Consider the following 16,866-nt stretch of genomic DNA (forward strand, 5'->3'; position numbering starts at 1 on the left):
GTTGTAAAGGTAAGTTATGTTGTAAAGCCTATTGTAAAGTTAAGTGCGCGGCTGATATTTATCGTCACGTGTTCGACGTCGCAGACATAGTGACAGAGATATATTTATTCTTCCTAGGATAGAAATGAATAGAAGACGTATACTTTAAACGCAGCGAGCCTCTTGCACATCACCATATTTAAACACTAGACAGTTCTTACCCGTTAGCATTCGTCATGCCTCAGGATATGCATTCAGCAATGGTATAAGCGCATTTAGGATGCTTTCGCTAATAAATGTTGCTCACTTCATTACAGCAGCGCTAATCATTTCTCACATAAGGGCTCAAAAGGAAATAAATAAAAAAGCGAGGGGATCACTTTCTTCTATCACGAATGAGCGTTCGGCCAAATTTTAACATCTTAAATAGGAACCCCCTTTTAGTCATGTTTTCACGTAAGGTTTGTGAGCACATTTTCTGCTGAACAAGGAACGTGCAGTTTCTTTTAAAGCGGAACCCTTCGTAGTCATATTACGTGAAAATCCGTATGGCGTTGTTGTTATTCTTGGGGCAGTTGTAGTTTTTACTGTGAACAAACAAAGGTAGTCATAAGCAAGTCATCTGCGTACGGCTTCAATTAATGGATCTACACGCGGCTCTAAATTTTCCTGTGTCGTATCAAATTTGTAGTATAAAAACCACTCGGGAGACATTTTGGATGGCGCCAGGTCATTGCTCTTCCCGTTTGTTATGCATCTGGCAGTGTTGTTGGAGCCTAGTTGGTGACGGGGGTTAGAACCGACGACATATGTACCCCAATTGTACGCCATACTTCCTTTTACACACCACGTGACTTAGCGCTGCGGGCGCCATCAGACGAGGAGAAGAAGTAGAGAGAGCGGCGTCAGGTGAAAGAATGGGCGCGGAGGGCATCGTCACAGAAGCAAAAAGAATACATAACACATCGCATTGCCGGTCATGTGGCGGCACGTGTTACAGAAGGAAGCCTGAGAAACGGCCGTCGCGGAAGAGCTCAAGGCGAGCCCGCTTTCGCTTTTATATACTTGGGCAGTCCTAAATATATCTACGGAATTGTACACCTACAGTTAAGGAAAAGCACTATTAGACTACTTTAGATTTATTTTGGTGTGGTTTGTACGATTTGAATTTCGACTAGGCGATGAAGTGTCTAAAGTGCAACGTATTTGGACTAAACCTGTCTGGTATACTGTTTCTTTTGATTCATGGGGACGATGCCCAAGTGACACTACCAGCGACCAGCCGTACAGACGTCGTCACTACTGAAATTGATGTCACCACCTGGACGCAAAGTAACCGCTCTGTGTTGTCTACATTTGGAAAAACTGCAACGTACCGCGAAAGAACAGGTGGGTGGCCTGATTTCGCCTCCAAGAGCACAAGAAGCAGTTCCCAAGACACAACTATGCCCTCTATAACGGCAGCGACGGCAACGGAAGCTATATTGCTTGCGATACCACAACTGAAGCGGAATACAGTTATGAAGAAGTCTTCGAGCTCAACTGAGCCATCACAACCTGAAGCAGTGCGTGGTGCAGCTTCTATGCGCAATGTAGCTGCCGATGTTGCTACCACCACCGAAGCAGTGACCACGCGAGCTCATCTCTCCCAAGGGCATGCTGCAATAACAGAAATGGAGGCACCGAATTCTCGACAGCCAAAGTTCACTCTAGACAGCCTGCGAGTCTCGATAAAGCAGTTCATTCCTAATTCAGGCAGTGAATTTATGCGAAAGCTACTGCAAGCTGACATATCCTCTGATTGCAGCATTGGCTTACACAAGTTCGCACGTGCCATTCAAGACCTGGAGCCTTGGGCTTTAAGGCGTAAGTTTGGAGAAAATCGCTGCTACTTCTAAATCTATCATTCGCTTTTGTGTAGATTGATAGACTGCTTACTGCTATAGGCCTCATTCTAACAAAATGGTGGTCAGGTCCAAAGTTCAGGTATATCTTTTCAGAATGCATACGCGTTAAAAGATAGCAGTACAATTTTGTACTTCTTACCCTTTTCAATACTTTTTTCAAGTAGATCGCTTTGCATATATATAGCATCGAGGAAAACGCGAATTGACCTTAAATAATACCAAAAGATCGGGTGAGCCTCTCCTATTTGTTTCCTTAAGCAGAATGCGCAATCCTCATGTCCTTAGATATCTTCACCTGTGTGGTTCGATGTATGTAGTTTACACAAAGCCTTCCAGGATATCTAAACCTTTTCCAGGGATCCATGTGCGAATAACCTTGCGGTTGCGATCTACGTGTCCTAGTTCCTGTCATTCTGCTACAGAGCATTTTGGTAATTTCAGCCTATTGTAAAGTTAAGTGCGCGGCTGATATTTCTCGTCACGTGTTCGACGTCGCAGACATAGTGACAGAGATATATTTATTCTTCCCAGGATAGAAATGAATAGAAGACGTATACTTTAAACGCAGCGAGCCTCTTGCACATCACCATATTTAAACACTAGACAGTTCTTACCCGTTAGCATTTGTCATGCCTCAGGATATGCATTCAGCAATGGTATAAGCGCATTTAGGATTTGTTGAATATTTCTAGTTGCTTGCACTCCATTCACAGGTCGAAAAACACATCATGTTAGGCTGCTTTATAAGGAATAGTTTCAACCCGCGAATTTCGGGCAAGAGAATGTTTTCAACAAGATATTTGTTTATTAATGAAATAGCTGCTACATCGTAGCCATGTATCTACGTAGTAAATATATTCACAGGTTCTTCCTTAGGATGCTGACTGTTCAGTTCAGTTCAGTTCAGTCGTTCAGTCGTGTCCGACTCTTCGTGACCCTATGGAATATGTCTGCTTTCTACAGCACACCTGACATCTCTATGCGATCGCAGAACCAACGTGAAACGCAGTAGGGGGCTACACGTCGGAAAGACATACCATTCTCATCTATATGTCCATAGTATTAGTTTACGATATGATGTTCCACAAGTGAACTACAATTACAGCACTGCTCAATAAAGCTCAAGTTATTCTTGCTTTCTGCTCTCGATTCGATGCAGTGATCGATGCCACGGCCAAGTACCCGACAGGCCTTTTCCAGTCGACCCTTGTCGACCTGGGCGCATACGACGAGTGCATAGAGACTGTGGTACGGGACGAGCAGGGAGTCGAGAAAGTGCGCGGACAATATTGCGACGTGCATGTGTTACCTACTGTGGAGGAGGACATCCTCGCCAAGCTCCTGCCAGCCTTTAAGTTCTCTTTCAACAGGGTAAGTCCATGCTTACACAATTTCGTTTGACTTCAAGTTTGCTAATGCTTACCTGCACTACTGGATCGATGCACCTAAAGGGATGCTTTGTAATGAACGTCAATTATCCGCCTCGCAATCCCTTTAGTTACAGCGCCCATTAGCCTGTTTTGCGAAGCAAAAACATATTATGTAACCAAGTCAGGCTGTTTCATAAGATGTGTATTCTAGAACTATGCTCGACCTTTCGTGCCGAGTAGTAATGCGGCCAGAAATACTCTCGAAGGAATTTGGAGGCAGGGCTGTAAATTTTTTCTCGTTTCTCCGAACATAAACTGATTCGTATCACATTAGTGATCTATATCGCAAAAAAAAAGTATGTCCATTTTAGCTGTTTTTGTCCTAACTCATTATGTAAGAAAAGCTGAAAAACAAGCAGCCATTAGATAATTACTCAAAAATACATAGCTATTTATGGCGCAAAGAAGAAAATAAGCAGGGATTCTTGTCGGACACATTCCAAATTAAGCAAAGGTTCAGGGGTAGCTTTAGTGGGCTAGCTAATATTTACAGAGTGGTTGGGCATCCCCTCAGGCCTGGTTCATTTTCTTCCTACGTTTGAACATGTTATTTTAAAATTCGCTCAAATGGAGACGGAATAGTTATATAAGTAACGAGACGCACTGTTTGAAGGGCAGTGTTGGTAGTAGCGTCTTAGCGCCTAGATGTTCTCGCTCCAGCCCGGCCCTCCTAGCACGGAATGTCTTTTGTATGGGCCACTTTGGAAGTTAATGTCCAGCCTCTCTCTATACGTTGTCCTTCTTGCTGTCAGCCCTTGCTCGAGTGATTCAGCCCCGTACTGCTGAGAAATCGGCCTGCGCCTCACTCGGCTGCAAGCCCAACTCCGTCTTGTTTATTCTACATCGAGCACGGCGAGCACGAAAAACATTCGCATCCTCCTTACCTCTGCATGCCATTTATATCCGATGGTTATCTGGTCTCTTTTCTTTCCACGCCTGCAATATCAGAGAGAACCCGGCTGAACTTACTATTACCGAACACTGTCGCTCCCGGTCTGCTGTCATTCGTCAAGGTAATGAAGAGATTAAGGGCCGAATTTCTGAATGGTCATTAGCTGATGATATTTCCTTACTTCTCTTGACGAGAGATCTGTGCTTCGTCTATAATCAAGAAAGCATAAGAAGGCAGCCATCTAATGTTCGATAGCTCCTTAGGTTAAGCAGGTACAAAGAGCTTTCCGCAGCCGCTGTAAGCGTCTATTGTCAAACGCTAGCGCATAATATAGAAAATGTGTTTTTATAAGATTTAAATAGAGCAAGTCCACATCTATATATTTGCATTTTTTTCTAGGTGCTTTCTCATGGGCTCTCATTTAACATTTCAAAAGCACTGTTTAAATGCTGCGCATTGCCAGGCTGGAAAACACTGTTGGCCTCGCGACATACCAGCCCTACACAGCGGCTGTGCGAGGTCAGCAGCGAATGGTTGCTTTAGCCGCTCTGTCCTCTCTGCCACTTTGAAGTCGGTGTCGCCCCAGGACAAGCGTAGAAGAGATTTTTATGCAATGGAGTATTTACTCCGGTCAGGAGGCGAGATAAAGAAGTAAGAAGATACAGTTATGCTTACCTAAGGTAGGCCTCAATTAGCCTCCTTAGTTATAGGTATATTTAACATTTGACAGATGATATGCGAGCCCCACTCAAGTTATCCTCACCGAGGTAACAAGCATTCAAAATTTAGCTCTCTAACTACCTCACCTCACTCCTTCATGTGAAACGATGATTCTTGCATAATGCTCCTCTACGCTTGCGCAATAGGGTGGCTGCAGTGGCTGGAGTGACCCTTATTCACAGTGGCAGGGCGGGCAGAATGAACGTGCGCTGTTTCCCCTGAACGGGCGTTGTACACTAAACAACTGCTCTCTGCCAGACAATATTATGGTCCTTCTAAGCCCATCTTGCGCTTAAATAATACGCCTAAAATGCAAAAGGAGCACATGTAAGACTGAATTTGGAACACGATAAAGTCCTATATGTGGGCTGGCCTTTTTTTTTCCCACTTTAGAACAAAATATTTAGTATACTAGGCGCAAATGCTCTACACCAGACACATGCTAGCGGCTCTGAAGGATTCCTTACCCAAATAGCGGCAATGGACGCTTCGAAAACTAGCTCGCTCCAAAGAACGTTTCTTTAAGTTGCGGAAGCATGAAGGGCTGCTGATGTAAAGTAAACAAGTAAAGAGTTAAACAATGAGGCAACGCTTCCCCTACATCTTTTGGCCAGTGCACCTTGATGTGCTCGTTGTCGTTTTTTTTTTTACTGTTTTCTTGTTTTAATTTAGCACTTGGAATAGATTGAAAATTCTAACCCGTGACTGCACTACTCTTTATGTCACTGGTGTAAACACAGACCGGGTAAGTAGAAGGGCGTACTTGAAGGCCAGTTGATGGGATATCTTCCTCTTTTCCGTCTCTTTTAGCAGTTGTTATTCACAATGTCCCACCAACTAGCTAAACTAGCAGCCATGCCTTCCTCCTCTGAACACAAGCGATGTTGACGGAGCTGTCCGGAGGTGTCTGCGCACATCCTGCTGCCAACTACCGCCAAGCCTGCCATTTCTAAAGGCCATGTCACCTGAAGAGTGCGCTGGACACCTTCCAACTGCCATTGCGCCTGCTAACAACGTCATGTCACGCGATGCCATGACGAATAAACACTCACCCACGGAACCTGGCGACTGCCAATTCCGTAATATCACGTATTCTCAGGACGTGACACATCACGCCAACCAATTAGTGTTTAGCTACTTGCCGTGAGTTTGTGACATTGACAACATCTTGTTAGGCAATTTTGTAACACCACTGCATTATTGTGCTCTTGTAGGCTGTAACGCTATCGCAATTATTTTGAGGAGTGCGACGCAAGAAAGGCAGCACAAAAGGATAAACGACATGCGCACACTATTAGTGCTTTATTTTACAGAAAAAAAAGCCATGCAAATAAGCACCAAAATACTAGCTGTGAGGATTTCTTGTAGGTAATTGGATGCTCGACTGGAAATGTGCTTAAGCACCGGAAGGACAGCACAGGAAGGAACAATGCACTGTTTTATCAACTTCATCCCGTCCTGTGCTGCGCCTCTGCGCTTTAAGGCAAAACCACACCCAAAAACGTGACACATTGCCGAAAGGCTCCAACGCCAGCCGTTAGCACGAAAACATGCAAACGGAAAAAAAAAATGGTGGAGGTATTTAGGTTTGCTTACGTGCGAGAATCCGAAAGTATTACTTTTTTTTTTGTTTCTGTATATCTGGGTCTTACTGGCTCTGCAGTTGCATCACCTCCCCTCGCGTTGCCGTAATTACTCGTGTTACATGATGCCGGACGCGTTTCATTCTCGCAACCCGAGAGCGCGGCTGGAAAGGTAAAGAGTAGGCTCTTGGGAGCACTAAGAACATCTTTCTCCGCACGACTAGCTTTATTCTACGGATTGCGGGCATCGCCCACGAGGACTCTCGCGTGCAGACGCAGTAGATGTCGACGCTTTGCCCCAATGGCCTGTCGTCTATGCAGTGCGCTGCAGCACACTTGACCTTGAAGGGTCGTTGCTCTGGGTCTGCCCGTAGCGGGCTTCGCCTCGAAGCAACGCATGCCCCTCGTTCGAGCGTATTTAACTACCTGCGTTCGCGCTGTGCTGCGCCCGATGACGGCGTGACGTATCGTATTTTTGGGACCTTCTCACGGTCCCTACCACAGTCGCCGAGAGAATTTCGTCTAATGGGGTAGCAATGTATTCGCATGAAAAAGAAGAGCTCAATACTTTTTAAGTCTGCTTAGCCTAAAGCGCCGCAGTAACAAATGACAATTTGAACTCGAGTTGGCCGCTCTTTCCAAACGTAATATTACGCAAAACTACAGACAGTCAGGACACGTCCATATTCTCTGTCAGCTACAGCGTCATGCTCGTAATTTTTTGCTTGCAATGCCAATGCCGACTCCGGGCATTCGGTGAACGGTGCTTGTAACGCTATCTCCTTAATATATTAAAGAAAGGCAGCATCGAACAATGTCGAAATTTGTAGAAGAAATGTTTTAATGCGATAGCGCAAAAGGCAGCCTTTCGAGAGCAGTAACTCGAAACGAGAGCAGTTAACAAAGTAAAGACAATTAAACATTACCATAGCAAAACAAGTAGGAAAAACAAACAACTAAAATAACCCCGTTAATTGTGATAATGAAACGAATTAGCTGCAAGAGGGAAATTAGACGAATTCAGCATGTCTGTGCAGAAAGAGATATTAAGTTTGAAACCACTCCGACAACCTTAGTCGGGAAGGAATGAAATATAATTTGAGAGATATCATTCGTGCGTGTGTAGCAGAAGTAGGTGGTAGGGTAGTAGCAGTTGCACAGGCTATTGATAAACAATTTGAGAAGATCTGAGCTACTTTACATAATTTATTCTTCGTTAGGCATCTTGGGGGACCCATAAGCCTGCCTTCAAGGATGCTGCATGTCAGCGTTAATGGCTCTCTTCTCCGGCTCAAATTGCGGACCCTCCTTCTCGAACATGGATTTTGCAGCTCGCTCAATCCCTAACTAATGCCTTACTTTTTACCTGTTTAACCTCATACATCATCTGTTACCTTATTTCACCTCATACAAAAAGCAATTTAACTATATATATATATATTTATATATATATTTATATATATATATATATATATATATATATATATATATATATATATATATATATATATATATATATATATATACGTATTTGCTAAATGAACAGGTGGCGTCAATAGCGCTTCACGTCTACGCTTAAGGCAAAGCTTAAGCATCCTCTAACTTTGATTTCTCTGTTCTGAGGACCCCGCTCCCTGGAAAACGTGTCGGCGAGACAGGATCTCGTGCGACGAGTGACAAATCCACAGTTCGTGCAAAACATTGGTTTATTCTAAACTTTTTGCGAAGTCACATCACGAACAGCTGCGATACAGACAGTGCAGTTAAAGTTGGCAACACAGCAAAGCTGAGGTTGTAACAGAATGGGGGTCAGCGCTTCCACGCGGGAATGCAAAACGTACTGCAGTGCGAATAAGGCGACACGAAACGGCAAAAGAGTGCCGAGCGGTAGAAGAAACAACGTTTTCCTCTTACAGCAGGTCACGAAAGAAGGCCTAATGCATCCTGCCATTTACCTCTTCCGTCTTCGATCTTCACGCTGGTAAGACGCCGCTCCACCGCCCGTATATATAATAAGGATGTCCAGTGCTGTTTGCCGGTAAGCGAAACGCATCCGAGTCGAACTACAATCGGATTCCCTCTGTCCTTGGCTTTTTTGTGTTTTTTTTTCTGAGGCCCTAATCATGTCTTCTGCCGTGTCGCCCTATGTAGATTTGCACTGGTAGCGAAAGCAGACGCCATACGTTAAAAACAGGACGTCTTATGGGCTTCTAGGAGGGGATCTGGAGGCCAACTTAATTTTATGACGTTGTAGGATGTCATGCCTATAAGCTGTTGGCGCAAATATAAAGCGGCAAAAAATGGTATTTACATGGCGTCCTTCTGACGGGGGCCTTTCAGCTCTCGCCTACATTTGCCATCCTGTAGTGCTCGAATCCTGCTGTGTGAGTGCAGCTGACAATCAACCCAATGAGGATGACGAAGTAGATGGCCAGAAAGGGCGCAAATCAGCCCCTATTCCAAAGCGACAGGCTTAGCATGCTTATTCCAATTTTTTTTTGCGGATACTTTGACGCAAACGTCAGCAAGATATTAATTTGAAAGCACTGGAGCAACTCTCAATAAACCGTATCGAATCGAACAAGTAAGGCTCGTATATATTCTTGCTTTTTATGTAGGTTGGAGAAATTCAAAGCAAAAGTATACAAAAAATATAGTAGAAAGAGAGCACCGACCAGTATATATCAGTGACCAATGCACGTACGTAAAATAGACTGCACACGTAGACGAGAGCTCACGTGTTAAAATCCAGCGGAGAAAAAAATGTAGTGTGACACCGAGAGTAGAATACTAATTCCGAATTTTACCGCCGGACACCCACCGGTAAAAATGGGTACAAGCGTCCCCCGGCCTGGCGCTCGGCTTTTCCAGGGGTGTGCGTTTGGGAGAAGCTCCGTAAACCCCGCTGCGCGCCCCTCCTCCGCAGTGGGCCCAAACCCAGTTTCGAACCTCGCAGCCTGCAAAGGTGGTTCTGTTTGTCTTTCAAAGGTACTTCCTTTGACCCCTCACCTGAAGTGCTCCCTTAGAGCACTTCAGGTGAGGGGTCAAAGCCTGCCTTCAAGGATGCTGCATGTCAGCGTGATATATACTCCTTTACAGGAGTAGAATACAGCCCTAATTACAAATTAGGGCTGTAACACTATCACCCGTATGCTGAGCAAACCCCCATCTATCTATAACGCCTCCTAGCTCACGCAGCAGCGAAGCTCATGTCTGTGTCGGAGGTTTGCGTGACGTCGAACGTATGCATGTCATGGCCAAATTTTCAGTAGCAAAACACGATCTATCCTGAAAACTGATTTCACTTTCACGAATAAAAAATCAAATACAAAATTTCTTCGCAGCTTAGGCCGAGGCAAACATCGGCTTGCTGGCCGCTGCTTTCCTATCGTCTATCTTTTACTGCCACCAAAATGTACAGTACTCACTCTAGAACAGTCAGCCCTGCTCACTGACGTAAGATAAGTGGAAATGTTTTTCTTTATTTTAATAACTCCGTGCATAATAGCCTGTCAGGTGCCGAATCTACAAGGACCCGGTTTCTTCTTGGGTTACACTGCCAGTTTTTCACGATGTTCTGCGGATGCCATCCCGCTCATCGTATTTATCTCCTCTTGATGGGCTGTTCTACATACCATAACTGGGATCATCCATTTCGAATGTATTTTGGCACCAGACATTCACGTGAGACATGAACGGGCCGATGTTTTCAAACTGGTTAGTATGAATAGTATAAATGTCTTGCTCGACGATGAGAGGAGTGGCGGGCAACAGAAGGGTGACGGTGAGAGTTAAGTCCACAGCTCAGGAGACGAAAGCAATGCTTCTCTTGGTCAAGCGGTACTACTGCACTCTATTTCGCGCTTAGCTATGACAAACGCTATTTGACTTTTTATTTTGCGTTAGTCTCGTCCTGTGGGCTCCTTTCTCGGAGCACTGTTTGGGAGGTAAGTGGATTCCCATTGCCAATTATTATGCGACCGAGTTCACTTTAAAGCACCGGTTAGCCGCAATTGTTGTGCGACCGAATTGACCGGTTTTGTTTGGAATTGTATCAATCCTCATCATTGTGCTCCAAGCTAACTGAAGCCTCTACTTCCTATTTAACGTTGTTAAGGATTCGCAGCACTAGTGCTCTGTCGTTACGAGCTGACCGCATTTTATCATGACGACCCATCATAATTGGCGCATGAATGATATCACAGAAGCGAACCTCCCACGAACACGAATCGGAGGTTTACGGGTCCGATCTCACCGGCGGCATGTAATTGTTTTTGATTCTTTGTAATCAAACTTAATAATGATGGCATTATTATGAATATTGTACATTAATCGACAGCACAAAAAATGTTTTCTATGCTTTGTTTGGTGTCAAAGGATGTTCCTTTTGTATGTATGTCATAATGAGCCCCTCATTTTCCCTACTTTGTTTCCTCCTTACCCTGAAGAGCGCCTCAGATCAGGCAGCTTTGATGTGAAAAGCAGTGAGAGGGTTACTGCAAGTTTGCGCGGTCCCCATCAGATTAGTTTCCACGTGGCGCTCGATGTAACAGAGGACGCTCTACGTCCCCCGTTATGAACGAGGTTCACGCTGTTGGTTATTTTACAGTAAATAAAAAAAACAGTTATGCTTTCCTTGGTGTCAGTCGCTGTTAGCTCCCTTTGCATCTTGTAAAGACCCACCTCCCTCCCTCCACCCCCCCCCCTCCTCCCCCGGACAGGAAGAGGTTGTATATTATTTAATGAAGTTTTTTGAACGACTTTTGGTGACCGCCATACGCTTATGCTGGATTCACCTCGCCCAAGAAACCATTCAGTCATTCTGTAGTATTGAGATAAAAATATGCTTGTGAAGGCTAGACACCAACCAGCCTAACATTTAACCATTTTGATGTTTTCACGGCTTCGTAAAGGGTTCGAGACGCTGTTGTCCAATACGTTCTTGTTTTGTATTTTGTTACACGATTCTTGACCTTAGTTAAACAAAACACAACGCAACAACGGAGACAAGAGAAAAGGCTGGACCCGCGAATACTGCCAACTACCCCGCCGGGGTGGCGCAGTGGTTACGGCGCTCGACTACTGTTCCCAAGGACGCGGGATCGAATCCCGGCCTCGGCGGCCGCTTTTCGATGGAGGCGAAAAGCAAGGCACCCGTGTGCTGTGCGATGTCAGTGCACGTTAAAGAACCCCTGGTGGTCGAAATTTCCGGAGTCCTCCACTACGGCGTCTCTCATAGCCTAAGTTGCTTTGGGACGTTAAACCCCACAAACCAACCAATACTGCCAACTGAAAATTTGATTGGAAAGAACACAAGCATAAACTCCATTTACAACCAAGAACTCCTATGAGCAGTACTAACAGCACCGATACCTCATAAAATGAATCTTAATCATCAAGATACCGCAGTTCACAGTCATGAACGAGAACAGATGGGCTGCTAACGCATTTGTAGCGGTTTTTATGAATGTGAAATGGCTAGCTGATTTTTCTGGTTAGTTTATTGCGGTGCTTTTACAGCATCCTATTATCTTTAAAGAGCGGACGACATGGTTCTGCGTTAGAATTAAGAGGGTTACGGCGGCAATCTCTGTAGTGCAAGACAAAGTTCGAAGAAGGGTCCTCATCCAACGAAGTATTGTGCTCACGTATGCGGGTACATACGCACCGGCCCGTCTGGCCTATACGTATATCTTTTTCCACACGTGAAGGGAACAATATACACTGCACCTGTGGCACAAGGGACAAACTTTATTTCATGATTTGTCTAGCATGCTTTCCTTGTTTTTCTGCTTTTTTGTCTTCGTTCTCTTTCTTCCTTGGATATGTTATCAACCATGACACAAATCTTGCCTAACGTATTAGGGGCAGAAAAGAATACACCTGCACAATATCTGCTGCCTACATTCTTTAAACGATGGGAGGACTGGTAAACGTAGGGCAGGAAAGCGACTTTCTCTTTCTCTTTACTTGAAGATTCGGGTGCTTCATGCCCACGGAAGAATTTTCTTTTTTGTTACCTTATTGCATGCTAGTATTATGGTTTCTTCTGGAAATCCTGCTGCCCTGAGCCTGTGAACTTGATGGTTAAATCTCAAAGCAACAGCATAGACACATGACATCAATCGGTGACACTAGGCAAGAAACAGCAATGCCATTTTTTACTATCTTGGAATGCCCAGAAGGTTAACTGAGCAAGGGCTTTATCAGCCTCTGTAGGTAAGACCAACAAAAGTAGTTCTGCTGTAAAAGCAAAATATATCCAGGAATTGCAGCTCATTGTTGTCCGGAGTTTCAAAGGTAAAGTTTCGGCCTTTTCCGCAATGATGAAAAACCCTTAAAATTCCATCTGTCTCTGAAGGTCGCCGTGGTCAACAAAAACCAAGTAATCATCTACATACCTAAAGATATGTTTTGTTTGGGTGCCCTAATTATCTTTTATAGCCTTGTCAACGTATCGCAGAAATATATTACAATCGGCTCTACTTCTGACCCAATACATACCCTCGATCGTTGAGTATACCATCTGCCTTGACAGATGTGGCGCCCATTTGTTCTCGTTCATGACTGTGAACTGCGGTATCTTGATCGTTCAGATTCATGTTATCAGGTATCAGTGCTCTTAGCCAAGAGCTCATGGGTGCTCTTGGCTGTAAATGAAGTATATATTTATGTTCTTTTCAATAAAATCTTCACTTGCTAGTCAGCTCTAGTCCCCTCATCTCTCTTGTCTCCGTTTTTGTGCTGTTTATTGTTTAACTATGTACCAACTCGCTCAACTCGCCGTTTTACTCAAATTCTTTACCTGATTTTATTTTCGACACCTATACTCCATCGACGCCCTCTTTGTTCCCAAATACGTGACTGAAATTGAGGCCGCAAAGTCCTGCCATTGACAGCGATTGTCATGTCGAACTGCTCTAGGCGATGTCACAAATCGACACCGATCACTATAACGATCGACAGCAATGAGGGTTTCCATAAGCTGCCGACACCATGCACGAATTTGTGTCCGCTTTATTTTTTTTTTTACAAACCATCATAGCGCTTAACTCTTAGACTTAGAATATTCGTGAAAACAGTGCACGAGCTTAGTGGAGCGCGATATTGCTACGAGCTATTGTTATTGCCGCATGCCTCTCTGAAAAGAGGACAAAGAAGAACTGAGGACAAAGAGGACGAAACTGAGTGTAGCGCGTGAAACTGTTCCGATCAGTGATCGCTGCCTTGTACTCGTTACATTTTCTGGTGGAGGTGCGGGGTACGATTTCCCTTTTTGCTGAGTGCAACCCCTCAAGGGCAACCGAGAGCCACCACGGATTTGACATCGGTCCATCGCAGTTGCAGCCGCCGCCTTCGAGGTCAGTCGCCAGAGTTCGGGCCTCTTTCCTGCACGCCTGTGGCCAACATGCATAGATCCAACACGAACAATGCTGCTAACGGAGAGTCTTCACCCCATTTCGTCGTCCTCCAGTCTCGAACGCCACCGTCCTTCCATGGCGAGCTTTATGAAGACGCTGAAGACTGGCTGGACCAATTCGAACGGGTCGCCAATTACAACGGCTGGGATGAGCGAAGGAAGCTCTATAATGTATACTTTGCTCTCGAAGATTCAGCGCGGACGTGGTTCGTGAACCACGAAACGACACTATCAACATGGGACCTCTTTCGTCGCCAGCTGTTGGCGACCTACACCGCCAACGACCGAAGAGAGCGTGCGGAGTCGGCGCTGAAATCTCGTATCCAAGCCCCAAACGAGAGCATTGGAATGTTCTACGAAGACATGATCCGCCTTTTTAGGCGTTCTGATCCAAGTATGTCAGAGGAGACGAAAGTGCGCCACCTAATGCGCGGGGTGAAGCAAGAACTATTTGCTGGGCTTGTGCGCAATCCACCTGGCATGGCATCAGAGTTTCTAGCGGAGGCCACCACGATAGAACAAACACTTCGACACAGGGCTCAGCACTATAACCGTAACGTGTCCGCCATGTCACCGGTCGTCTACGGTTCCGGCTTCAACGGTTCTGATGATGCCTTAAGGGAGCTCATTCGATCTGTGGTCAGGGAAGAGCTGAGGCATATTCAGCTACAGGGCCTAACATCGTCGTCGAGGCTCCCATCACTCGCGGAGGTCGTTCGCGAAGAAGTGAGGCAAGCCGTCGTCCCGGAAACGTCTGTGCCTGGTGTACAGCCACCGCCACCGAGTGTGCCAACGTACGCGGCCGTGCTTCAGCAGCATAACCACGGTGATCCTCCAAGAGGGAACCCCACTGTGCCGCATCCAAACCAGCACCACAGTGGGTACGGCTCTCCCAGAGCCAGAGTGAACCCCCCTACTCTTGATCCAAGCCCACGCCATTCTCCTCTTCTAGCCGAAGCACGATTTCGAAGGACTGACGTCTGGCGTACCCCTGACAATCAGCCCCTTTGTTACCACTGTGGTGAGGCCGGTCACATGTTAAGGTTCTGTCCGTACCGCCGCGCCGGACTTCGTGGCTTCCATCCGCGTGCACGATGTCCTCGGAGTGGTGAACGACCACCCGAAATCGAGGAGTACCTGTCGACGCATACGAATCCTCCGGAGGTCCCACAATACGTGTCCCGCGTCATTGCCTCTTCCCGTTATCGTTCTCCAAGTCCACGGCCCTCTACATCCCGTACTAGCCGCTCGACGAGCCCCCGCTCCCCGAGGCTTCGGGAAAACTAGGAACAGCGACCTGCGGAGGTGAGGCCGCTGACGAGCGAAGTGCTGAACATCCTCCATCAAGCTTAGTAGAAGATAACGGCTATCAGACGGCGACATGTAACGATGATCCTGAGTGCGCAGTTTCGGACATACAGGTTTCTATCGATGACTGTCTCATTACAGCTTTAGTTGATACGGGGGCGGACTATTCAGTTATGAGCAGTGGGTTAGCCAGGAAATTGAAGAAAGTTTTAACCGAGTGGACTGGGCCTCAGATCCGCACTGCAGGGAGACACCTTATTACTCCGGCTGGAAGATGCGTTGCGAGAGTTGCAATTGACGGATTTGTTTATGTTTGCGACTTCGTTGTACTTACCCACTGTTCGCGAGACGTCATACTCGGCTTGGACTTCTTACAGGCTAATGGTGCGATAATTAATTTACAAGAATCACGAGTGACATTTTCGCCGAGCCAAGCCATTGCGAGATCTAGCGTCGACGGTTCATCAACGTCCGCCTTACGTATTACAGCTGGTGACGTTACGGTCCCGCCACGGTGCAGCATTATGGTCTTAGTAGAAAGCGACTCACCATGCAACCGAGACGTACTGGCAGAGACGAACGTGGGTTTGCTTCTTGAGAAAGGGATCTGCGCTGCAAGGGGACTTGTTCGCTTACGGGACGGTTGTGCGAAGCTCTGGATTACGAATTTCGGGACCGAGTTTCAGCACATTGCGAAAGGAACGGCCATCGCGTATGTTGCCGACTTTATTGAGCCAAGGAACATCTGTACTCTGGCGCCACCGTCGCCAGCCAGATGTAATGCACCCGACATTCTATCAACTGTGGACATTAATGCCAATCTGTCGGTGGTTGAGCGGCGGCGACTCCTAGACCTCCTTCATGAATTTGCTGGATGCTTCGCAACGTCTTCGAAAGTTGGGCGTACCCCAGTAGCCAAACACCGCATTATGGTTGACGCGGAGACCAAGCCGATTTCCCAACACCCATACCGAGTGTCATCAACGGAACGAGAGGCTATTCGAAGACAGGTGCAGGAAATGCTTACCGATGACGTGGTACAGCCGTCTACCAGCCCCTGGGCTTCGCCTGTAGTGTTGGTGAAGAAAAAAGACAACACCTTGCGTTTTTGCGTCGATTATCGTAAGTTAAATCAGGTAACGAAACAGGACGTATACCCGCTCCCACGTATCGACGACGCATTGGACCGGTTACGCAATGCCAAATATTTCTCGTCGCTTGACCTCAAGAATGGCTACTGGCAGATAGAAGTGGACGAAAGGGACAGAGAGAAAACAGCGTTCGTCACCCCCGACGGCCTTTATGAATTTAAAGTGCTTCCTTTCGGTCTCTGTTCTGCACCAGCAACTTTCCAGCGAATGATGGACACCGTTCTCTCTGGACTGAAGTGGCAAACGTGCTTAGTGTATCTCGACGATGTCGTCATTTTCGCGGCTAGTTTTGAGGAGCACCTTGACCGACTGCGAATGGTACTACAGGCACTGCGTTCAGCCCAACTGACGATAAAACCACAGAAATGCAATTTCGGATTCCAGGAGCTCCGCTTTCTTGGCCATGTTATTAGTTCTGACGGCGTGAAACCAGATCCCGACAAGACTGCTGCTGTGAAAAATTTTCCGCGCCCAAC

The 16,866-nt window shown here is 46.1% G+C and overlaps 1 protein-coding gene across 1 annotated transcript in view; it reads left to right on the top strand.

The window, feature by feature from the left end:
- The first annotated feature begins 1,160 nt into the window (after positions 1–1,160).
- The window catches only part of LOC146172559 (nose resistant to fluoxetine protein 6-like), a 98,848-nt gene continuing 83,142 nt past the window's right edge, over positions 1,161–16,866 (top strand). Inside the window, exons 1-2 of the mRNA XM_084585804.1 lie at positions 1,161–1,845; positions 3,046–3,257. Coding sequence (XP_084441930.1) covers positions 1,161–1,845; positions 3,046–3,257 — 897 coding nt within the window. The remainder of the gene's footprint in view (positions 1,846–3,045; positions 3,258–16,866) is intronic.

Source organism: Amblyomma maculatum, unplaced genomic scaffold, assembly GCF_055883805.1.
Source record: "Amblyomma maculatum isolate TAMU_Amacu unplaced genomic scaffold, ASM5588380v1 scaffold_13, whole genome shotgun sequence".
Lineage (NCBI taxonomy): Eukaryota > Metazoa > Arthropoda > Arachnida > Ixodida > Ixodidae > Amblyomma > Amblyomma maculatum.